The sequence below is a fragment of the Hyaena hyaena genome, unplaced genomic scaffold (assembly GCF_003009895.1).
Source record: "Hyaena hyaena isolate Hyena2069 unplaced genomic scaffold, ASM300989v1 scaffold_694, whole genome shotgun sequence".
NCBI lineage: Eukaryota > Metazoa > Chordata > Mammalia > Carnivora > Hyaenidae > Hyaena > Hyaena hyaena.
In genome coordinates this window covers 748,296-774,480 of record NW_024081327.1, presented here as the reverse complement: position 1 = coordinate 774,480, position 26,185 = coordinate 748,296, and the positions used below count along the sequence as shown (strand labels likewise).

At 40.4% G+C, this 26,185-nt stretch overlaps 1 protein-coding gene across 1 annotated transcript in view; it reads right to left on the bottom strand.

The window, feature by feature from the left end:
• PKHD1 (PKHD1 ciliary IPT domain containing fibrocystin/polyductin) overlaps nt 1-26,185 on the bottom strand; it is a 488,222-nt gene that overhangs the window by 265,091 nt on the left and 196,946 nt on the right. The window contains 6 exon segments of the mRNA XM_039217466.1: nt 10,741-10,871; nt 11,345-11,401; nt 14,267-14,392; nt 17,679-17,870; nt 20,337-20,494; nt 20,885-21,095. Coding sequence (XP_039073397.1) covers nt 10,741-10,871; nt 11,345-11,401; nt 14,267-14,392; nt 17,679-17,870; nt 20,337-20,494; nt 20,885-21,095 — 875 coding nt within the window.

Below are 26,185 nucleotides of genomic sequence, written 5' to 3'. Positions count from 1 at the left end.
GAGGCTCAACTTATGTAGCCACCCAGGCACCCTTGTTTCCAACATTTTAAAATCAGGAGACTTGATATAAATATAAAAATTCAGACTTTCGGTTTAACAATATTGAGCCCAAATTCCTGTGGGGTATCCATGGACCAGCTAGATGGACCTGCCTTCTTGGATTATGGCTATTCTGTCCTAGACTCTATCCTTTCTGCTTCACTTATTTATGATACTAGTCCAGCCTCTATGGGTATCTGAATTTGCAACACCTAACTTCAGGCAGTAACGTAAATGGTATGTTGATTGTTGTATGTTTCAGCAGGAGGGAAAAAAGGCCAATGGACCAAGCTGTTGGAATACTTCCTATGCAATTGTGTGCACCTTTTCTCTCTCAGCCTGAGAAGCAAGTCTGAGGCTAAGATGCTCATGTACACCTAGAGAACAGAAGTCAAAAACAGGCTCCTCAGCCACCCTCAGGCCTACGGGGACAAAGGGAGCTCCAGAGGTTTCCACACAGTTCATCCCTGATCACTTGTGGGTGTGGCATGGCCCAGCTGTATGACAATAAGAAAGCTGGAGGGTCCTTTCTGTGAGAAACTCATTTCCTGGGAGCACATGTTATGGGATGAAGACAGCTCTTCTTGAACACTGGCATCATGTCATAGAAGAAAGAATGTAAAGCAAAAGGGATTGTGATGCTGTGCAACCCAATAAGGCATTAAATGTCGTTTGATAAAATACACCAGTGCCACAGTTACTCTATACTGTCCTATGAATGTCTTGTTAAAACAGTTCTTAAACTTTAGCGTGCATGCAAGATAGAGTAACCTTTAGCAAATGAAAACACAGAAGCCCGGCAAGATTTCTATTTCAGATTAAAAACACTATTTTTAATATAATTATATCTCAAATATTGTATGGGATATACTTTACTAAAAATTTATTAGTTATATTTCTAAGATTGAAATTTACCCATGTATGCTGTATTCTGTCTGGAAGTCCTAACCTGGGGTATATGAAATACAGATTTCTAGGCCCCACCACTAGATATTCTGACTTAGCAGGTGCTGATGGCTATGGTGAAGGGTGTGAAGACAGTACTCTGCACTTTTGAGCACCACAGGTGTTTCCAATATAGGTGATCTTTTAAGCCCATTCTTAGAATTACTTCTCTGGAGGTGACTGAGATACTAACAGTGTACTATTTAGTCATCAGGGCTCCAGGAGATGTTCAAAGAGAAGACAGACACTGGAAAGAATTCACTTCCTGGTGATTGCCATGAGCTGCCTTGGGAGCCCAGGGTCCATGGAAGCCCTGGTTGAAAACTGGAGGATGGAGAATTAGACAATCAGGGTGGGAATCTGTTACCAGATCCCCACAAAAAGATTATCTAACTCAGTGCAAGTTATACTTACGTTGAAATTTTCTTTTCCATGGAAATAATTATCTTTTTTTTTTTTTTTAACTCAGAGCCAAATGTGATAACAATACTCATGGTCAAGATTTCTAAGGAAGATGCTATTGCCCATGTACCAGATTTTAATCTCCTTTACTTTTGCAACAATTCTGAATTATGTATTGTTATTACAATTTCACAGACAGACAGATTGAATCTTGGAGATGTTGAGTAACTTCCTCAAAGTCACAGAGCTAATAACTCAGAGTAAACTCAATTCATGTCCAAACCTGGAAGTGTCAGAGATAGTAGGCTAAAGTAGAGAAATGAAGGCAACGCTCAGAATCAGGATGCCAAACAATAGGGCACAAGTGAAGATTTACAAATGTAAACAGAAGGATGCAATGCAATGCAAAGCCATGTCACCAGGTCAAAGGCAGAAGTAGAAAGAAGGTCATAAGCCTTTCCAATAGTGGATAAAACATACTGAGCAACATTCTTTGTAGAAGTCAATGTATCATGGACATTCAAGTGAGAGAAATTCTAGAGAGAAATTAACTGACCAAGTAAACCAGCTCCTTGAAATATGCATCTGTGGTCCTCAGAAAAGAGTAAGCTAACCATTCAGATACCAGGTAAAACCTGGTGGACAAGACTGAAGTACAGTTTGATATTGCTACATGAATATAGGCTTCCTCAAAATTGGACAGCATTTTTCAGTTCAGATTTAACTAAAGAATTGTTCTGTTCACACCAAAATTCCAGACAGTATAAAATCCTTTCCATTCCCATCAAATGGAAAAATGGCATGCTGAGCTCAGAAGGCACAGAGAGACACATGGGTGAGGATTTAAGCTAATCCTCACTAGTCGGCAGGAAAAGACATTTTGAAGAGTATGTTTAAGGAAGATGAGGGGTCTGAAAATCCAGCATTAAGGGATTGAGCATTATCAAGGCGTAGACATAAAGTTAATGAGGACTGACATAGGTTTTTGAACAACAGAAGAAAACATTGACATTTTAGTAGATTCCTATGACTCATCACCCATACTTAACACCTGGTGTTCATCCCAACAAGTGCCCTCCTCAATCCCTATCACTTATCTGCCCCCCCCATCCCCAATCATCTACCTCCATCAACCCTCAGTTTGTTTTCTGTCTCTTATGGTTTGCCTCCCTGTTTGTAACTTATTTTTCCTTCCCTTCCCCTCTGGTCTTCTGTTAAGTTTCTCAAATTCCACATGTAAGTGAAAACCTAGGATAACAGTCTTTTTGTGACTGACTTATTTCATACTCTCCAGTTCCATCCAGATTATTGCATATGGCAAGACTGTGTTCTTTTTCATTGCAAAATAGTATTCCATTGTGTGTGTGTATATGTGTGTGTGTTTGTATATATAATATATATCACATCTTCTTTATCCATTCATCAGTTAATAGACATTTGGGCTCTTTCCATCATTTGGCCATTGTTGATAGCACTGCTATAAACATTGGGGTAACATGTGCTCCTATGAATCAGCACTCCTGTATCTTTTGGATAAATTCCTAGTGGTGCTATTGCTGGGTCATAGGGTAATTCTATTTTAATTTTTTGAGGAACTGCCATGATGTTTTCCAGAGTGGCTGCACCAGTTTGCATTCCCACCAACAGTGCAAGAGGGTCTCCCTTTCTCCACATCCTTACCAATATCTGTTGCCTGAATTGTTAATTTTAGCCACTCTGACAGGTGTGAGGTAATATCTCAGTGTAGTTTTAATTTGTATTTCCCTAATGATGAGTGATGTTGAGCATCTTTTCATGTGTCTATTAGCCATCTCATGTCTTCTTTGGGAAAGTGTCTATTCATTTCTTCTGCCCATTTCTTCACTGGATTTTTTGTTTTTTGGGTGTTGAGTTTGGCAACTTCTTCATAGATTTTTGATACTAACCCTTTATCTCGTGTGTCATTTGTAAATATCTTCGCCTGCTGTAGACACTGTATGTTAGCTAACTTGACAATAAATTTAAAAAAGAAAAATAAAAGACTGAGATTGTCAGCAATGTCTACTGAACACTAATGCATGTCTTGATGAATATGGACATTAGGACAGGACAAAAAAACAGGGTTGGAACTGAAGGAGGAAGTTCTGGCTGCTCAGGGACAGAGCTCTCTGTCACAGCCTTTCATATGGCTCAAGGAGTTTTACTCCATTCTGAGTAAAGGAAGACCAACAGTAGAGACTCCAAAGACCCTCTTTTACTTGTAGCTGTTCTCTACCTTTAGGTTGAGTAAACTCATTTCAGTCCATAGCTTCAGTCATTCTAGACTAATACTTTAATAACTTCGATTTCTAAATGAAAGGAGTTTAGGTATTATTACAGGTAGCTCTCTGGACCTCAGTAGCCCATTGGCGGTCATTAGATAGCAGTACTCCCTACAGAAGGGGACTTGTCCTGTCTGGGCATGCCACATGTTCCACTAGGAAAATACACACACACACACACACACACACACACACACACACACACACACACACAACCAAGTAAAGTTAATATGGAAGAAAAACCTTCCATAATTGTCTTAAAACCAGCAATACTCAACTTCTGCCTCATTTGAGAAGAGGAACCAATCCCACAACGCAACACCCTAGCGCCTGGAGGTCTTCTGCCTCTAGGGGAAGTATAAGTGAGACCAGAGTTAACAGAGACAGAAAGCCTGGCCAGTAGGCACCAGCAAGGACCTGACTGAGGAGCCAAAACAGACTGACACAACCACAGTGCTGTTTCCTTAACTTTAGCTTGTTATTCCACTGTGTGCCTAAAGGCTCTCTCATCCTGGGTATTTGTAATTAGCCAGCCGTTCCTCATTTTTCACTCAGTTACAGAATGTTTTCTTTCTTTGTGGACTGGCAGACCCTTTTCTCCTGTACTTCATTATTTAGGATTCTGAGCATTTCTCCAATTTCCTGAGGCCATTTAAAATTCTAATCATGTGTCTCACCTACCACATGGAACTCGGCACAAGTGACTTTTGGACATCATGCAATATGAATTTGAATTACTCTTCAAGATGGTAACATGACTTCAGGAAATCTGGGCCTTCCCTAAGACTCCAATCATCGTGGGGTGCCATAGTCCTGAGCAGTGGACCAGGAATGATGCTGTGCAGAGCACAGACTCTCACAACAAAGAATAGCACCCAAGGGGTGTCTGGATGGCTCAGTCAGTTAAGCATCCAACTCTTGATTTCAAAGGATCAAGACCCACATCACGCTCTGTGCTGACAACACGGAGTCTTCTTGGGATTCTCTCTCTACCTATCTCTCTGCCCCTCCCCCTGATTACCCCCTCTCTCTCTCTCTTTCTCTCAAAACAAGCAAACAAACTTTTGAAAAAGAATTCTAGCACCCAAAATACTAATACTATCATGACTGAGAAACCTGATCTAGACTGGCACTAGGTGTTATTGAAATAACCTACTCTCCAGTAGCCCATCTCTAAATTCTGATGGAAAGACGAACATTCTATCTTTTTAAGCATTCAAATCTGGCATTAGGCATTTCCAAAAAGAACACTTAATAGCATCAAATCCAGCTATCTCCATTCTTTCCTCATGCTAGAAAACAGGACATGTGCTCACGATTCTCAGCTTCAGAAAGAACCACTATGGCTGGGCTGGCAAATACAAGTGCTCAATATGTCTCTTCAGCCCTCATAGAAACACAAGGAAGTAATGTGGCTACCGATTCTGTTATGATTATGCAATTGGAACCTTCCTGCGAGAAGTACTTGTGAAGTTATACCTTCCACACAGCCTGTACAGTGGGCTACATCTTTGGCACATGTGTGAGCCATGGCAAAGTCCATGAGTATATAAGCACTAAGAATTAGGGAATGGGAGCTTCTTAAATCCCCACCTTTTCTGCAAGAATATAAACAACGACAAAGGTACATCTCACTTGGAGGTACACCTCTATATCATCACCAATGAAATGCTCATTCATTACCAAGACCCTCCTAGGAGGAAAAAGATTCAAATATTTCAAGAATATATTCATTCCAAGGACTACATTCATATTCATCACCTTTGCCAGACAGGTGCTCAGAGAGCATGTATTTTGAGTAAATGAATAGATTTGTAGAATCACCTGCCCTACTGTCATTAGCATTTATGGAACATCTGGGTGAACATATATAAATATAAATGCTTTCCAAGCGCATTTTTAGGTGGGCAGAATATTGTAACTTTGGTCTTCTGTTAGCTAGTAAGACTCACTTTTCTCATAAAAGAAGCACTTGAACAGTCAGATCACATTACTTCCCAGCCCTTTTCACTCTCCATTCCAATTGGGTATGCTACAAATGATTCATGAGGAAAAACCACATATTTATGCAGGCAGCCGGCGGCTTGTGGGGAAGGGTTTAAGGCAAGCAGGGAATTTTGTGTGGAAATCAATTCTTTGCGGAAGTCAATGTATTATGGACATTCAAGCAAGAGAAATTCCAGAGAGAAATTAACTGCCCAAGTAAGCCAGCTCCTTGAGGTGTGCATCTATAATCACTAGGAAAAAAAAAAAGTGAGTTAACCCTTCAGGCAGCTCTTAAATATACATTAGCTATTGAGTGGGGAGAGCTGGAGAACTGAAAATTGGCCTTTAAACACAGAATTCCTTACAAAATTGATTCACAAACCAGAACAAATTCCCCTCAAATTAAATGGATGTTTCCAAAGGGCTTGTCTCCAGGGTTTTTCCACGGACTATCCTAAACAGGAGTCTGGTCATGGGAAATTTCCAGTGCCTACATAAACATGGGATACTCTAAAGCTCTGGAGGTGAACAGTCCCTTGCTATTTGAGAGCAAAGACTTTCCAGCCTGAGGCTGACATAGGTTATGTCTACTGAAAAGATGGAGCGATGGAGCCTCTGGATAGATAGCAAGAAATCACCATAAATGGAGTCACAGACTCAGATGCTAGAGGGTCAAGGGAAGATACCCCAGAAATAGAATGCTCTAAAGGCCACAGGTGAAGCACTGAAGGACCACCACCCATCTGTTTTTGAAAAGCATGGGAAAGGCCTAGTAAGGAGGATTCAGAGACATACCACAAGGGTCTCAGATACTCAAGCAGCAATAGCATGCTTAAATAGCCTATCACTAGCAAGAAGACAAAAGCTCAGGTTTTGCTTTGCAAAGAGATTGTCCTGGGCTTGGCTCAGCGGCAGCCTGGGCGGGGAGGCAGGCAGAGCACTTCAGCTCTGGAAGCTAAAAAGAAATAGCACACTTGAAATCCCCTCGTCCCGTGCAGGGTTGAGGATGAGTGAACTGTCGAATTGGCTGACTAGAAACCAAGGTGAATTCCACGCGCTGTGGCAGAACATTTGGTCCTCGGCTCTGGGTAAGGGAAAATTGGGAATAATATGTAACCATAAGTCACTGCAGACATTTAAGGACCAACTGTTTCTTCCCTGCCTGCCCACCAGGCCAGAGATTTCAAGGTCAGACTCCTGTATATGAGAGGAAGAGTTTAGGCTATCAGAATTGGTCATCCAGCCACTCAGATTAAGCCACCTCCTTCAAGTCCAAATAAGGGCTTTAGTTTAGTTAACAGTTTGCCCCAATGTCAACTTCCTGGTTGACATTGCTGTGGTGATGGTTGATACGGTGACAGTAATACCCATTTCTGGATACTGCCACGGCGATGGTTGATACGGTGACGGCCATACCCATTTCTGGATACCACTATGGCGATGGTTGATACGGTGACGACCATGTTTATGATATCACTAGGAGAAGCTGGGGAAGGGCCCATAGGAACTCTTGGTTATGTTTTTGCAACTTCTTCTAAATCTAAAATTATTTCAGAATTGAACGCTTTTTAAAAAATCCCAATGAATCACACAAATACAATTACTTTTAAAAAATATTTTGCCAGGAGCACCGGGGTGACTCAGCTGGTTAAACATCTGACTTTTGATTTTGGCTCAGGTCATGACATCATTCTTCAGGAGCTTGAGCCCTGGATCAGGCTGTCAGCGCAGAGCCTGCTTGGGATTCTCTCTCTCTTCCTCTCTCTCTGCCCCTCCCCCACTTGCACATGCATGTTCTCTTTCTCTCTTTCTCTTTCACACAATAAATAAACTTTTAAAAAGTATATATCTTTGCCAAACTGCAAGGAAGCTTAAAAACAAAGTAGGAGGAAAGGAAACAAAAACTAAGCACACATAAGACTCAACTACCATCCCTTTAGGGGCAGTTAGGCTCTTAACTACTCACATAGCAGGACACAGAAGCCACTACCTAGGAAAGAGTTCCTCAGAGGACAGGAATGTCTCTCCCCTGAATACCAGAACAACCCTAGAAGACAGCAGGTTTTTCTAGCACATCTCTTCCTGTTCCACATATTACACACACACTCTCTCTCTCTCTAATTATTATTATTGTGGCTTCTTTGGCATCCCTTTGGTATTAAGGCCTATTTCTAAAATATATTTTTTCAAAGTTCTCTGTGTACCATCCACATAAGATACACTTAATAAACATGAACTTAGTGCTTGCTCAGTGACTAAAAATGGCCTTCATTGGCCATAAGGGTCAAGAGGAGTTCATATGTTTTTTGTTTTGCCACATGCACCCAGTTATCACCTGTGTCTTTAGAGATGATGTACTCTAGACAACAGAATATGAAAGAGTCAGCAAAGTAGAACACCAGCTAGCATGCAGCTAAGAAACTGGAGGGTATGATGCCAGATTTAGCACTGAGAGATAAGTCCCACAGGATTTAAATGCTGCCCAGACTAAACATCTTATTTTTCAGTCATCAAGATTTGTGGTATCTTGGAATCTACTATTTACTTTTCTCTTTCCTCCCTCCATTCTTCAAGTATGGAGTTATACTTAACATTCATTCATTATATCTAATTAATTTTTGCTGAACAACTAGTATGTTTCAGACACTGTGCTGGGGTCTAAAAGCTGATAGGTAATGAAAGGAGAACTACAGGGGCACCTGGGTGGCTCAGTCAGTTAAGCATCCGACTTTGGCTCAGGTCCTGATCTCAGAGTCCGTGGGTTTGAGCCCCACTTAAGGGCTCTGTGCTGACAGCTCAGAGCCTGGAGTCTGCTTCAGATTCTGTGTCTCCCTGTCTCTCTGCCCCTCCCCTGCTCACACTCTGTCTTTCTCTTTCAAAATAAAATAAAGACATAAAAAGAATTTTAAAAAAGAAAAGAAAAGAGAACTACAGATTTTTAAGGTATCAAAGATGAAAACGTCAGGAATATATCTAAGGAATAGCTTTAATCAATCTGCACTACAAGCTTAAACTAAAACCTCATTCTCAAAACATATACATTGTATTTTTTTTTAATTTTGTAAAGTAGATAGAAGAGGAGGCAAGAAATGAAAAGAAATAGAAAGCACCTAATGGGAAACAAACAGCTTGCTTTGGACTGTTTTCTCATTGCTGACTGGGTACTCTTCACAGGTCTGCAAAAGCCCAGGTGATGCGTCAGCTTTTTAGATGGCCCTCTCGTACTCTGAACACATAGGTGGTACAATTATTCCACCAGACAAGTGTCCAGGACACCACCATGGTACACTGTGCCAACTGGTGAAGCAAGGGAAAACGGGCAGCACCCCTGGCTTTAATGCAGGACCTAGACATGCTCCAGCCCCACACAGGAAGACCAAGTAGACAACGTTCCTCTAGGTATTTCAAAGCAGCCGAGTTATGCTGTCTGACAAAGTGCACAAAAACAGAGCTCTTTGGGCCCCAAAGCTGCCGGTATAACTGCACAACAAGCCTCATGATCGCCAACAAGTTAAATGCTGCTCTTGTTCTGGGTCTAGAGTTTGGTTTCCTTCCATTGAAGCAGTTCTGCCTCCTTTCCTTAGCGGCCTATTAGCTGTCCCTATTAGGCACCTAAAATGGTGTGTAAGTGCTGTCCTTGGAATAAACATAATTAAGAGTCTGGGGGGAGGTTGAGGAGATAACCATGACTTTTACTGGGGGTTATTCAGCTGAAAGTAATTAAAAACAGATGATGGGGGGAGAGAAAGAGAGAGAGAGAGAGGGAAGGGGAGAGGGAGGGAGGGAGGGAGGTTGGTTGGTTGGTTCACTGTCTGGGTTCCCCAGAAATCATGACACAATAGATGTTCTGATGAGTGTCCTAGAAGACCGAGGCCCTTAACCCTTCTGGAGATGATCCATAGGATAGAATCTTTAAAAGATTCTGTATCTTTATAAGAATACTAGGGGCGCCTAGTGGCTCAGCCGGGTAAGCAGCCAACTCTCGATTTTGGCTCAGGTCATGATCTCAGAGTTCGTGAGTTTGAGCCCTGTGTCAGATTGTGCGCTGGCACTGAGAAGCCTGCTTGGGATCCCTGCGTGTCTCCCTCTCTGCCCCTAACCTGTTCATTTTCTCTCTCTCTCCCTCCCTCTCTCCCTCCTTCCCTCTCTCTCAAAATAAATAAGCTTTTAAAAAATTTAAGAAAGGAAATATTAAATAGCCTTTCCCCTACTCTGACGTAATTCTTCATTCACAGATATATGGTTAAACTATACTCTAAAAAATAAATTTCTTAAAGTGTTTAGGGAGAAATTTGCCGATATAAAGTAACATTAAGTTGTACAAAATAATAGGATAAAAAAGGTCATCAGAGTAAGCTTTATTTGTCTTGGAATCTGACATGATCTCATATACCTCATGACTTTGCTGACCCTCAGTTCTGAATACTCTTAAAGGGCAACAATATATGGGGCACCTGGGTGGCTCAGTTGGTTAAGCATCTGACTCTTGATGTTGGCTCAGGTCATGATCTCACTGTTTATGGGATTGAGTCCCATGTTGGGCTCCGTGCTGACAGCATGGAAACTGATTTGGACTCTCTCTCTTTCTGTCTTTCTCTCTCTGCCCCTCCTCTGCTCATGCTCCCTTGCACACGCGCTCTCTCTCCCTCTCAAAATAAAGAAACATTCAAAAGGGCAACAATATGACCACATTAATATAGCAAGATAATGAAGACTTAATAAGTAATTATTATTGGAATTGAGACAAAAATCAGCAACCACAGCAGACAGCTCAAGAAGATACTGTAGTTTGTATTAATCGAAATGATGAGAAAATAACCAATATCTACTTTGTTTTGCCACCTGCAGATATTGCTTCAAAGAGTGTTCACAGGAATTTGGAGATAAATGATTATGTTTATTCGAAAGCACCTGTTTAACATTAAAATTATAAAGTTGTTTCTTGATACCAGTGTGCAACAAGTAAGCACTTTATATCATTCTACTGCCACTGTCACTCCAAATAACTTTTGGGGTGAATTCTATGGCTTCTCAGCTCTGACCTTCCTAGGAGAACTACAGATCTTACCTCTACAACATTGGTGGGATTGCGGATATAGATGCCAGATGGGGTCAACATTTCAGGACTGGAGAGTCCCTCGGTGCCAGAAACACTGATGATCACATTGTTTCTTATTACATTTCCCTGTCCTGGCCAGCCTAATTTAAGAAAAGACAAATCAAACCCAGGGGAGTCACAAACATAATTACAATTTATATAACTCAATGGTCTTGCTTCTATGAATACACATTACAGTTTACATAAATACATACATTTAGTTTTTAATTTTTTTAATGTTTATTTATTTTTGAGACAAAGAGAGACAGAGAGCGAGCAGGGGAGGGGCAGAGAGAGAGGGAGACACATAATCTGAAACAGGCTCCAGGCTCTGAGCTGTCAACACAGAGCCCGGTGCAGGGCTCGAACCCACAAACTACGAAATCATGACTTGAGCAGAAGTCGGACGCTTAACCAACTGAACCACCCAGATACCCCTAAATATATATGTATTTAGTAAGCATTCAGTATGTTCCACAAATTTAAGGTATATAACATTTTGCCATCAGGTCTGTCTAACAAATATATGACAGCTTAGGGATGTAATGGATTTAAAAGCAATTTATATACTTACCCATTTTTCTTTCAGGAGTAGCCTCTCAAGAGATAGATTTTCTGTCCATGTCTATACCTGAGAACAAAGGGTCATGTTACTTCATTCAGCACATTTCATGTCCCCCAGGAAACCGAAGGATATGGCAACATTTTTGTTCTTCTTTTGCATGTGCCAAATTTTTTAAATTTGTTTTTGTACTTTTAATCTATGAACCAAAGAGAAACAGATTATATGGGCTTTTTAGTTCTAGAGAATCGTAGTGAATCAGAAGTTCATTTTAAATAAAGTATAGAAGAAGTAGATGTAATGTTTTGCTTCTTAGGAAGAGTTTAAGTGACCGTCTCCATAGTCAAATGCCACATGTCCATGTGTCCCTCTCCTAGCTGTTCGAATCGGCCACCAACTATCTGCATGCTACTCTCTTCCCCTGGAAGATGTGGAATGTTCTGGAACAACAGGTTGGCCAGTGCCTGGGACCCTCATACCTAAACCAATGAGGCTTGGAATAGAAGAGAACAAAAGAGCAGGGGCTACACTACAGAGAACGATTAGTCATGTATGTGACATCAGTAAAAGCAGCCCCACAGACCCTTCTCCTTATGAGGTATTTAGGTATCTGGCTTCCCATGTCATTTTATGAATCTGTCTTTACAGGCTCATTTTGCATGAAATTAAGTGCTTTCTCTGTAATGCACTAATAAAGAAATATTCTAATTTCATCACCTGCAGTATAGATGTCAAGAGCTTCCAATTCACAATAAACACTAAAGGCTAAATTAAATTCCTCCTGTAGGTTTACTTCTTGCTTAGTTAATGTCTATTCTGTGTAACTGTTTTTGGCTAAATTAGTTATCATTAGGGCACCTTCCCGCACTTCTGCTCCAGGTGTCAGCACACGTTTCCCCTCACACAGGCCAAAGTAAGAACAAAGTCAATCCTCTAAATGCTAGTTTAAGTGCCCTGTAGCTTTCCTTGCCTATCAAAGGATTTTCCTGCACCTGATTGCCTCTTTGTCATTTAGAGCTGGAGTTTATTTTAAAGCAAGTTTATATGATCCGTATTTTCTCACTCAACAGTTTCCCTCTCAGGATTAGGAGCTTTACAGCCTTTTTCTCAACAGATCATTCTTAAATGAAACCCATGCATGTTCCCAATGATGGTATCACAGAATTAATTTATATATAAAATACTACTTAGAAAATCCAGTTACAGTCTCACTTTCATTGAAAACCTCTGATTTTCTTTTGTATTCCAATGTATTCAAAGACAATTTGTTCACTAATTCATTCATTTCTTTCAACAAATATACCTACAAGGCACTAGTTAGTGTGCTAAATGCTAAGGAAACAATATTCACGTGAAATCTGGTGGTACAAATAGACACTACTCATATGATGAGAAACATGATATGTAATTTTAAATAAATAAATAATGATTGGTACTGAAAGAGCTTAAATGGAGGGACTTGAGTTAGCAGTGTGGGAGAGAAAATTTTACACGAAGAGAGCCAGCAGTATGAGCAGAGGAGAAAGCTTGTGCAAAGACCCTGAGGCAAAAAAAAAAAAAAATGTGTGGCCTTTTGAACGAATTAAAATAAAATAGTGTGGCTACAGTACAGAGGAATAGAAAAAGAGCAAGACAAGTTTACAAATATTAATAGAGGTGAAATCACAGAGGGAATCTTCTTTTTATTTTAGGTTGTTTTTTTTTTTAACATTTGTTTATTTTTGAGAGACAGAGACAGAGAATGAGCAGGAGAGGAGCAGAGAAAGATGGAGATCCAAAATCTGAAGCAGGCTCCAGGCTCTGAGCTGTCTGCACAGAGCCCAACAAAGGGCTCGAACTCATGAGCCAGGAGATTATGACCTGAGCCAAAGTCCAACATTGAGCCACCCAGGCATTCCATGGAGGGAGTCTTCCAACTCATGTTAAAGATAAATCTAAGAGCAATAAGAAATTCTTAAAGAGTTTTAAGGATAAGAGTGATAGGATGCAATCTGAGGTTTTTAAGAAAAATTTTGGCTTCTGCAAGGGGAATGAACTTTAGGAGAAAAAAGTGAATACAAGTGACGAAGCAGAAGATTCTAAAACATGAGTGTCTATAGCAAGCCACAGGAGCAGCTGAGAACAGAATTCAGGATCTTCAACTCCTTGTCCAACACCAAGATTTATCATACATGACACTGTTGAGGGATTTATTTATGTGACTTTGAATCACTGTGAAAACTGCTGGCAGTAAATGTGAAAAGCTCTGATTTCATATTTATTAAACCTGAATTGAAAGGTCACCTTTAAAAGATCAGTTTCTTATTGGTAAAGTTTAGGAAGCTAATTAGTGATGAGTAAATTAAAATTCAGGATTTTAAATTTAATGTTTTTACTATTTATTTTAGAGAGAGAGAGAGAGTGAGTAGGGGAGGGACACAGAGAGAGGGAGACTCAGAATCTGAAGCACAGATTCTATGCTTGTGAGCACAATTGAATTGTCAGCTCAGAGCCCAGTGCAAGGCTTGAACTCAGGAATGGCAAGATCATGACCCAAGCCAAAGTCAGACGCTTCAATTTTTTTTTTTATCTTTATTTTTGGGAGAGAGACAGAATGTGAGCTGGCGAAAGGCTGAGAGAGAGGGAGACACAGAATCTGAAGCAAGCTCCAGGGCTCTGAACTGTGAGCACAGAGCCCCAAACCCACACATCGTGAGATCATGACCTGAGCCGAAGTCGGACGCTCAACTGACGGAGCCACCCAGGTGCCCCAGTCACATGCTTAATCTACACAGCCATCCAGGTGCCCCTGAAATTCAGAATTTTAAATTATGGCCTATTTCTAATGACCAGAGGCTGAAGTATTTTATAAATTAGGAAGTCAAATTTTGGGAAAATGCCTTTTGAAGAAGGATTTACCCTAATCAGGAATGCCAAAACAAGCTCATCACTTACCCACAAGCAGAGCATGGCCTAAAATATTGTAGAACGTATTACTGTCCACCTTCAGGCCCAAGGTCCTTGACATGCTGAGGCCTCTGCTGAAAGAGCTCCACACCGTGCAGCCCTGGATATAGGAATCTGAATAAGAAAGAGTAAGGCAAACATCTGAAGTGAATCCTGATGGCTCCTCAGATTCTGTTGATCATTTCCAAATCAAATTATAATATAACTGAGAACATTTTCCCACACAATAATGAAACTCAGGAAATGAGGAGGTTGAAAGAGAAACCAAATCAAGAAAACGGGCCAATGAGTCTCAAAGATACCAGAGATAAGCAAGGCAGAATCCAAGAGTCAGATGCTAGAGAGAAAACCACAGTATGGCCAAACCATCAAAGAACATCGAGCTGTCAAAATTCCAGTTGGCCACCATCTTTGATATCAATTCTCATCACAGCACAAGAGAAAGTGACTGGAGAGAAGCCAAGGACAATGGAAGAAATATTCCTGAAGGACCAAACCTGATCTTTGAAAATCACATCTTCCATGAGGAGATACAGTCATTATTTCTTCAAGCTGTGACATAATTTTTTTAACTTCCCAGGAAATAATATCCTTGGCCCAAGACGGCCAGAGATTCTAATTCCAAAATGGAAGAAAAAAGCCAGAGGTTGACCTGAGGATCATAACTCTCACATTTGAATGTGGTAGCTTTATTACAGTGAAAGTGAAATATCTCTACTATGCAAAAACAAATTGACATTTAGGAAAATCATTACACCGGCTCCATGGGCATATTTCATGTACCCACCCTGCTCAGTCAAGATACATCAACCCGATCAGTCGATAAACAATTATTTACTGAATATCAACTATGTATTTCAGGAATCAGGCCTTGTGCTGGAGACATACAGATGAACAAAACTAATAAATTCTGTACTTGTGTAACTTCATTCTGGTATAGAAAACTTACATTAAAATAGTAATGGCTAATTAAAAGACAGATCCTGATAAAGGAGTTTTGTATTATTTCCAGTTAGTGAGAGATACTGTATAAACATCACGTGCTTGAAGTACTGAAAAAATTTCTTTGGTTTACAGAACAATTTGACTTTTAAATTAGAGCTATCCAGGAGTGCATGGGTGGCTCATTCGGTTAAGCATCTGACTTTGGCTCAGGTCAGCTCACAGTTCATGAGCTCAAGCCCCATGTAGGGCTCTGTGCTGATAGCCCAGAGCCTGGAGCCTGCTTCGGATTCTGTGTATCCCTCTCTCTCTGCTTCTCCCCTGCTTGTGCTCTGTCTCCCTCTCTCTCTCAAAAATATGTATTTAAAAAAGTAAATAAAAATAAATAAATTGGAGCTATCCAGAAAATTCTAAACTATAGTGTCACCATAGACACTGAGCCTCCACATTCACCTTGATCTCAGCTCCTCTAGTACCAGGTAAGCTCACATCACTCACCAATCAGTTAGCCCATCCACCTCTAGGAAACTGCCTGCGGCAGACTTTTCCTGACTCTGGATCTCTGTCATACCATTCATTCAATATAGACCAGCCCATCTGAATAACCAGTAAGTACTAATGTGTTTCCAGAGCTATCTAGGTGGAATTCAGGGATTGGTAAACCTGTAAAAGTAGCAAATATTCCAACACCCTCTAACTCTAGTGGCTGGGTGCAAATGGCCACACAGACACAAGGGCCTTCAGGGCATAAAACAATAAAATATTCTTTAGCAAGCATGCCAGAAATTTCTAACCTCCAGGTAAATATTTTAACCCCTCCCAGGAAAGACCACTGCATTTCAACAGAGACCTATAGGAGATAGTGTATTAATTCAGTGACTTTCAAACTTTTTAAAGCACTGAACACTTTTCAAATAAAACCAAATTTAAGGGGCACCTGAGTGGCTCAGTTTGTTAAGCATCCGACTTCAGCTCAGGTTATAATCTCACAACTCATGAGTTCAAGCCCCATGTCGGGCTCTGTGCTAACAGCTCAGCTTCAGATTCTGTGTCTCCATCTCTCTGCCCCTCCCCTCTCATGCTCTATCTCTCTCTCAAAACTAAATAAACATCAGTTTTTTTAAATAGATAAAAGCATAGCTATTCTGAAGTAGGTTGGAGGAAGCAGACTGACTTTTGAGCATGGAAGGATTTTGATTATGTTCAATTGGTAACTCATATGTAACTGTAACCCTGACTTATACTGGAGCTGGCCCCACATCAAACTTTCTGCAGCATTATAAGCACTAGGAGACCAAAGAACCAGAGAGTAGTGCACAAAGATACTGATCATCCCAATGTGCTAGGGAAGGAGCCATGTTAGGAATGATTTCCCTAAATGAATATCAAAAATAAATAATATGGAAAAGATTTGGCAAATTGGGACAAATATATATCCTAGGTATGCAGATGATTTCAGATGAGTAAAAAACAAAACAAAACAAAAAAAAATAACAACAACAAAAATGTGCAGGTGCCAGGATTCTTCCCTCAAGGCTAACTTGAGCTCAAGGATTACTTTGTCAGTACCTGCTGAAATCTTAGCCTCTCAAGACCCACCTGAACCACCAACTATGCCCTGATAATCTTTGTCAGACATCATCCCCATTTGCTTTTCAAGAAAAGCAAAACTTGAATGTGTCAGTGTTGGAGATAACTCAGAAAGGGAGCTTCTGTTTCCATTAGTTAGTATCTCTGATTCTCTGTGTGTTAGCTTCTGGTATTGCGTTTTTGCCTTGGATGCTCCTATGGCTCGCCAACTTTGGTTTCAGCACCTTTATCTACATCTGGTCATATTCTTCTCTGGTTCTGATCTTGTTTTTTAGTCTAGTTGTTCTCACCTGCATTTGACATTTCCTGCTCCCTTCTTATATCTTTAGCTCTGGCCAAGATTTGCACAATCTGCCTGCTCAATGTGCCCAGGGAAAGTACCTAGTTCTCAGCCCATTCTCTCCCAATTTCCTAAACAGAAGATTCCTCTGAGGTAGTTCCATTACACATGAAATGCCTTCTACTGTGCCTGGGCTCTCATAGCACTGATTATGTATACTACTCAATATCAGTTTGCCTGCAATCACAAAGCTAGTAATTAATAGAAGCAGGAATCAAGACACATATCTATGTAGTTCACTCTTCTATTGTACCTAGCGTGATATTTCTCAAAGTGTGCTCCACAAACTACTTGTTCTAGAATCACAATTCAGATTGCTAGGACTGTCTTACACCAGAATTTTTCAGGGCAGAATCTCCAAATTTTAGTAAAGTTCCCCAAATAATTTTTTTAGGCATACTAAAATTTGAGAACCACAGATCTAGAGTATAATTATCCATCTTTGAACTCACCATGTCCCCTGTATGTAGAGCCTTGAACATGGAAGAAGAGAGAAACATGAGAAATCATAGGCCTGGACCCACTTACCTCTCAGAGCTCCCACCAGAGTCAGTGAGCTCAGATGCTGATGGAAGGCTTGTCCCAAGTTCTGGAACTGCACTCCCTTCCACTGGACCCGACTGGGCTCCTCTGGGAAAGAATGAACAATGACTCTGGCCCCCAGATCCCTGGATCCCAGCATCTTCTCACTCTTGGAATATAAACAGTCCTGCAAATTACCTGAAACATAGAATGAAGTCAGGGGGACCTGAAGCATGTGCAACATGATTCCAGACAAATCATCTGGTAAGAAAGGTACTGTCGACACAAGGGACAAACCATTAGTGTTTGTTTCATTTAATAATCTTATTTCCCTTTTACTTTGATTCTCCTCTTTGGATTATTAATTAAAACATCCAATAACTAGGACATGATGTTGCCTTCACTCTATTATTTCCAGAAGCCCCCAAATCAATCACCTTAATTACTGTCTCAAAGAGGCTGACTATAACCCACAAACCCAACCTAAATAGATGCTTATTTCAATCCAAAAGATCCCCTGGAGGGAGCGTGCAATAAAATGACCTTCTCGTGGTTGATAATTGTAGGGAAGAAATGTGAGCGCTGAAAGTAATCACAGCTCTTTTTAGTCTTAAGCTGTCCAATGGGGTTTCCCCCTTTACTTTGCTGCTTTGCAGTTTGGGGACTTAGCAATAATGCCACTGCAGAAATGGCAAAGGGCTCCATAAAAGTAACTGAGTGGCATCCTCACCTCCCCCACCCCCAAAACCTTCTTTCTAACTCTTTCCCTAATGAGGACAACAAAGTGCATCACCACAATGCACTCAGCAACCACTGCCACAGGGTGTTGTGACCTCAGGATCCAGGATACTCTCTGTTGACACATGGCATTTGGTGGTGTGAACTAACCTCCGAATGGGTACAAAATCATCTTCTGAGTTATTTCTTCATTGTTCATGTTAATAAACCAATTTGCCACAAATACAAAATGATGTATCATAACACAGTGAATAATTTGCTAACACCCAGGAATAAACATATAGGAGGTAAATGAAGAGGTGTTTCATTTTTGTATGCCTTACCACAAATTTTGATTGTTTAGGCCAGTGATCCATAATATTTTGAGTGGCTAGGCCTCATATTATTTATTTGGTTACCTTCTTTCCACACTTAAGCCCCAAGCAAAGAAAGGGTGAGTGATGTTACTTTTTTTTTTTTTTAAAGAATGTCTATGAATTTGTTTTATTTTGAGAATTTTGTAATAACATTTAAGAGTTGTGGTGAGGGGCTCCTGGGTGGCTCAGTCGGTTAAGCGTCCGACTTGGGCTCAGGTCATGATCTCACAGTCTGTGGGTTTGAGCCCCGCATCAGGCTCTGTGCTGATAGCTCAGAGCCTGGAGCCTGTTTCAGATTCTGTGTCTCCGTCTCTCTCTGCCCCTCCCCAGCTCGTGCTCTCTCTCTGTCTCAAAAAATAAAATAAAAAACGTTAAAAAAAAAAAAAATAAAGAGTTGTGGTGAAATCAGGGACTTTTCCATTAGGAGCCAAAAGATTTATAATGGCCCGAACCTAGAAGTTTGATCTCTCTAGCAGCATAATCAAATGCAATGCTTTGGACAATAAGATCTGAGAATACCTGTATGAGAACTACCAAGATGGTTTGAACAGAATGCAGATTCCATTTTAGCAGAGTTGTTAAAGTTAGCAGTCACTGGATTCTAACCCACTGTATCCAAACTTTTTCAGAAAGACATGTTTGTGAGCTAGGTGACTGAGGTGGAGTCAAGGTCCCTCTCACCCAACCGCATTTCAACATTACACTCATATGCATCTATATGTGGACATGACTCAGATATTAACCCCAACCATGACATTTCATCTAGGTTCCAGACACTACCAGGGCACCTCTACTCACATGCTGGCCTGGCATCTGTCTTGTGCAAAATTAAAGTCATGATCTTCAGCCTTCCACTTCAACACCTGTCCCTGTTCTCATCTCACTAAACAGCCTCATCATCCATCCAGAGCTCATGCCTGGGAGTCATCCTTGACACCCACACCATCCTAAACCAAAGTTGACAAATGATATCTTCACAACATGTGAAAGCTTCATAATCTACAGCCTGGGAAACCAAAACATAACCTACTAAACTAACCATCCCTGAAATAGATGTTTAATAGGCACATCAGTGTGATTCAGTGCCTGTTATTCTTCTAGAAGATAAATTGAGTTTTTCAACCACTTACTTAAAGTATGTGGTAGTTCTCTCAGAAAACAAACTCCAAAAGTGGGGGTGAGGTGGAACAGAAGAGCCCTATCAGCCTAATCAGTAAGAATGTGCTGCCTGTGTCTGTGACTCTGGCATTAAATTGTTTTCCTGAGAATTTAAGACGGGGTCTGGAACCAGAGGTAAGACTTCTGGGAAAAACGTTTTTTTGCAGAATATTTTTGCCCCAGAGAAATAATTTCACAAGTGGAAACTATTCTCTACCTCATTCACAAGGTTGTGGAAGGTAGGAGACGAAATGGCAATTTATCAAGAGCATTCTGAAAATTAACGATTATCGTGAGTATGCAAAGGTTAATGGTTTATTCCATCTTGAAAGAAGTCAACAATACCACATATCATTTGACAGTAAGAACATTCTCTCTCACTCACTGACTTTCCAACAAAATGCTGCTCTACCTTCTGAACCACCAGCCTCCTGGCATGAAGCAAGGTGCTTCATCCTCTCAGTAGTGAGATTTCCCCGTATGGTAACTCTCCTGCTGAGCAGCACCACTGGGACCTTTAAAATATGGCGTCCTCCAGCCACCCAATTCTCCGTGAAGTTGTGAGAATATCTGAACAGAAAAAAAGAAAAAAGAAAAAACACATCTAAAGGTATTAGTCCAAATCTTATTAGGAATAGATTAGTGTAGTGCTCCATTTGGGAGTCTATTTCTTTAGAAGCTCAGATACAGAAGAGTCAACCGTGGGCACAAGTATGCAAAAATTAGGAATTCTGCTGACGATTGCACCATAATGTCGAAGCTCTAGTGTCTTCCAAGAGAAACTTACTTAAGAAATCTAAATCTTTCAAGCTTTTCATGCTTTATTAATTTCTTATTAAAACACCTAGCATTATTTAAGGTCACAAATACATCACTGAAACATAAGTGAGTGTCCAGACACCAACACAGTTAAGACCTCATCTTCTTCTGTCTAAACAGAGCCAAGCTGATATTCAATACCTTAAGGGTGACCGCAGATAGAGGTCTGTATTGTGCACAACGTCCACAATGACAATCTCTTCCATGGGTTTTGCACCTTTGACACCTATTCTGCTGATGATAACAACTTCATCCCCAAAGTGCCAGTCCACAGCATCTTCCAGAGCCAACACTTTGTCACGGGCATAGGCAGGTGCTCGAAGATGGGTGACGGTTACTTCCGGTTGCGAACCTAAAGCCAAACAAGGAAAACTTCTCCAGATATTTTGATAGTTAATAGAAGCTTGCTGTTATTCAGCCCAAGAATCCTGTGAAAGAAGAGTCCAGGAAGGCAAGCTTCAGGTTAGATGAGCAATGATGGTTTTACTTTTCTGGATATTAGTTTTCTCATCTGTCACATGTTGTAATAAAAATAATGCAGGATTGAACGTGGCATGGGATGAAAAATGCAGGAATTGGAGCCAGACTAAACTTACAATTGAATCATGGCTTTGCCATGTTCTAACCAAGGGTAATATACTCAAGGATGAGCCCCAGGTTCCTCAGCTGCAAAGCAGAAGTATCAAGGTCTTTCCTCATAAGGTATTAGGAGAATTAAATAAGATAACTCTGAAACATTTAACTTCGATCTTGCAAATAATAGAGCTAAAATATACTTTAGTCTTTTCATTCCCTGCATCACATTGTTTTGAAAATGAAATTTTACCACCTCTTTCTTTTTTTTTAATTTTTTAACATTTTCTTTATTTCTGAGAGAGAGAGAGAGAGAGCGTGAGCAGGGGAGGGTCAGAGAGAGAGGGAGACACAGAATCCGAAAACAGGCTCCAGGCTCTGAGCTGGCTGTCAGCACAGAATGTGACACAGGGCTCGAACCCATGAACTGCGAGATCATGACTTAAGCCGAAATCGGACGCTTAACCAACTGAGCCACCAAGGTGCCCCTTTACTATTTCTTATTCCAAATAAAAACAAATGGGTATTAGACTCTCCAATATAAGAGTTCATAACAAGTCTCTAATCTCAAGACTTCAGTGCAACTTAAAAATACGGTTAGTAGAGCACAGATTCAAACTTACCTTGGATTGGTTGTCCCAAGCCTTGATGATTTAAATGATACCTTCAAACTCTAAAGTGGGTGCATCAAAGATGGGTTTGCTAAGCAAAGTGGAACGCAGGGAACTTGAGACTCTGAATTTCTTGGTTTGTATCAGGCTCCAGTGCATCCATCTGACCTTCCCCATGTCAGTATGCCTCTCCTTAACAATCAGAGATTCCAGAAGGTAGTCTGTCCCACATTTTACTCTGGCCTTTTCCAACAAAGGTCAAGACAAAGACTTTTTTCAAGCCACTACCTAAAGCAATACTTCAGAAAACACATGGCATACTCCCAACTCCTTCTTCTTTCCTCAGTACATTTCCTTCCTCCTGTGCAATAGATCATAATTTACCTTTAGCCCACAGCAACTCACTGTCCTCCCTTGTTGCACTAAAGTAAAGTAATAATACTTGAATCTCCAACTATAGAGGTAGTCGACGATAAATCATTTTCAAATTATTTTAAACTTCGCTCTTTATTTATGTGTCTGTGTGTGCCCAAGCACTTGTACCAATAATGTTGTTCTAGGCTTAGAAAGGTCCCTAGGTTAATGATGTAATTTCTGAAGTTTACTTGGGCAATAATTTTATCTTGAAATAATTTACAGAGTTCAAAATTTCTAATTATAGAGCAGGTGGAAATTAAGACATAAATCATCCCAAAAGAAAATAATTTTATTTCTTGCTTCTATATTTTAACCTTTGGGAAAAATAAAATAAAATAAAATCTATTTATATGTATATGCGTACACATGTGAATTTCTATGATCCGTTCTGGAATGTCTGCATGGAGATTTTTCTACCAAGCACAGAAAGTGTTTATCAAAGACAAAATGCTCTTAAACTCTATGATCAATTGTGCACAACATTAAATCAATATGCAAAAACACATCTACTATGTACCTATTAATATGCAACTATGCATTAATATGCAAGCTACTTATGTAGCAGAATCAAGAACAGGAACAACAAAGGTATTTCTTAAGTAATCATTCTAAATTATAGTCAAGTCAGAATGAGTGCAAAAGAAATCACAGAGAATATTTGAAGTGTGTTTTTAACCATTAACATAAGCATATGCCCTTTCAAATGTTGACAGGGCTTCTGGAGAGCAGCAGAATTATAACTTATTCACTCTTGTGGCAAAATAACACATTTATGTGTATGACCAAAGTATCAGGCTTGAGTGTTTCATCAGTGCCAGCCTCATCTTTCTAGCCACATAGTGAATGCAGACATTTAGATGAACAACTGTCATCTCAAAGTCACAAATGTCAAAATAATTATAGTAACTACCTGAGCTAGACCCTCTGCAAACACCTTTTATTTTTCTGATCATTCTGCATTTTTTAACTTTGCTAAGTTGGTGGGGTTTTTTTTTTTTTTTCACATTTCATCCCTTCTTTATTTATAACCTGCAGTATGTGCCTACAGTACTCAGTAATAAAACCCCAAATTCCCTTTCTGACTTTTACGACTCTCCATAATCAGGCTCTACTTTATGGTCTTTTGACTCTGTAATAAACTGTATTCCAGGAAGCCCAGTCTCTTTACCTCTTCTCACTTAACAGGATCATTCCTACCTGTATCCCTTTACCCATTCTGTCCCTTCCATCTTCGTTCCTGGCCTTCCTTCTCTGACCTACTTCTTCCAAAATGCAGCTCAAGCCCCACTTCTTCCGCTGGATTTCAGGGAGCTCTTCAGCCCATCCTGATGTCCACCTCGATCGATAGACATTTTAGAGATGTGGAATTCTTACTTGAGCAAAAGACCTGTTTACATCTGGGATTTAGGCATGCCTGGGTTTGCAGCTAGTTTGTGGGCCATTTGTGTGAGTTGTTTTGCATGGGAGAAGCTTACACAAAGCAGCATGTGGGGAAAAAGAGGATGACAGATACTTCACAGGGTCTGTCGCAGAAATGGGCCTTCAACGCAGCTCATTCATAAGATCTGAATTAACTATTTTGAATATTGCCTTCCGGACATTCACTTACAACCACCCATCAGATAGGCACCTAAATGAATATATAACATCTAATACGCTAAAGCACAAAAAAACAACACAAACATTTATTAAGAACTTAGAACAAATCCAACCTATGCTAAGTAGTTTTACTCTGAAAAAGAACTGTTTGGGTTTTTTTTTTCTTGTTGTTCTCTCCTGTTTAACAGATTGTACAGATTTGAAAACCAAAATGCTTTAAGGACAAGTTTGGCCATAATGAGATGTCAGCACCGAGTTCTATTTTTTTTTTTAAATAGTTTATTGTCAAGTTGGTTTCCATATAACATCCAGTGCTCATCCCCACAAGTGCCCTCCTCCGTGCCCATCCCCCCCTCCCCCCCACATCCATCAGTCCTCAGTTTTTGTCAGCATTCAAGAGTCTCTCATGGTTTAGCTCTCTCCATCTCCCCCACCATTTCCCCCCTTCTTCTCCCCCTAGGTCCTCCGTTAAGTTCCTCCTAATCCTCCTATAGGTGCAAACATAGGATATTTGTCCTTCTCTGCCTGACTTATTTCGCTCAGCATAACACCATCAAGGTCCATCCAGGTTGCTACACATAGCCAGATTTCATTCTTTCTCATTGCCATGTAGTATTCCATGGTATAGATAAACCACATCTTCTGGATCCATTCATCCATTGATGGACACTTAGGCTCTTTCCATGTTTTGGCTATTGTTGAATTTTTTGCTATGAACACTGGGGTATATGTGCTCCTATGCACCAGCATTTATGTATCCCATGGGTAAATTCCTAGCAGTGCTATTGCTGGGTCCTAGGGGAGTTTTATTGTTAATTTTTGGAGGAACCTCCACACTGTTTTCCAGAGGAGGCTGTACCAGTTTACATTCCCACCAACAGTGGAGGAGGGTGCCCGTTTCTCCACATCCTCGCCAGCATCTAGAGTTCTCCGATTTGCTCATTTTAGCCACTCTGACTGGCGTGAGGTGCTATCTCAGTGTGGTTTTGATTTGTATTTGGTGAGTTCCTTATAGATTTTGGATATTAACCCTTTGTCTGATATGTCTTTTGCAACTATCTTTTCCCATTCCGTTGGTTGCCTATTAGTTTTGTGGGTTGTTTCCTTTGCTGGGCAGAAGCTTTTAATCTTGATGTGGTCCCAATATTTTATTTTTGCTCTTGATTCCCTTGCTTTGGGGGATGTGTCAACTAGGAAGTTGCTGCGGTGGAGGTCAAAGAGGTTGTTTCCTGCTTTCTCCTCTAAGGTGTTGATGGTTTCCTGTCTCACGTTCAGGTCCTTTATCCATTTTGAGTTGATTTTTGTGCATGGTGTGAGAAATTGATCTAGTTTCATTCTTCTGCATGTTGCTGTCCAGTTCTCCCAACACCATTTGTTAAAGAGGCTTTTTTCCATTGGATATTCTTTCCTGCTTTGTCAAAGATTAGTTGGCTGTATACCTTTGGATCCAGCTCTTAGTTCTCAATTCTGTTCCATTGGTCTATGGGTCTGTTTTTGTGCCAATACCATACTGTCTTGATGACAGCTTTGTAGTAGAGGCTAAAGTCTGGGATGGTGACACCTCCCGTTTTGGTTTTATTTTTCAGTATTACTTTGGCTATTTGGGGTCTTTTGTGGTTCCATACAAATTTTAAGACAGTTTGTTCTAGTTTTGAGAAGTATGCTGGTGCAATTTTGATGGGAATTGCATTGAATGTGTAGAGTGCTTTGGGAGTTAATGACATTTTAACTATATTTGTTCTTCCGATCCATGAGCATGGAATGTTTTTCCATTTCTTTGTGTCTTCTTCAATTTCTTTCATAAGTTTTCTATAGTTTTCATCATCCAGATCTCTTGTATCCTTGGTTAGGTTTATTCCGAGGTATCTTATGGTTTTTTGTGCAATTGTGAACGGGATCAGTGTCTTGATTTCTCTTTCTGTTGCTTCATTGTTGGTGTATAAAAATGCAACCGATTTCTGTACGTTGATTTTGTACCCTGCAACTTGGCTGAATTCTTGGATCAGTTCTAGTAGGCTTCTGGTGGAGTCTGTCGGGTTTTCGATGTAGAGTATCATGTCATCTGCAAAAGGTGAGAATTTGGCTACTTCTTTGCCAATTCTGATGCCTTTTGTTGTCTGATGGCTGATGCTATGTCTTCCAGCACTATGTTAAGCAACAGTGGTGAGAGTGGACATCCCTGTCGTGTCCCTGACCTCAGGGGGAAAGCTCTCAGTATTTCCCCGTTGAGGATGAGGTTGGC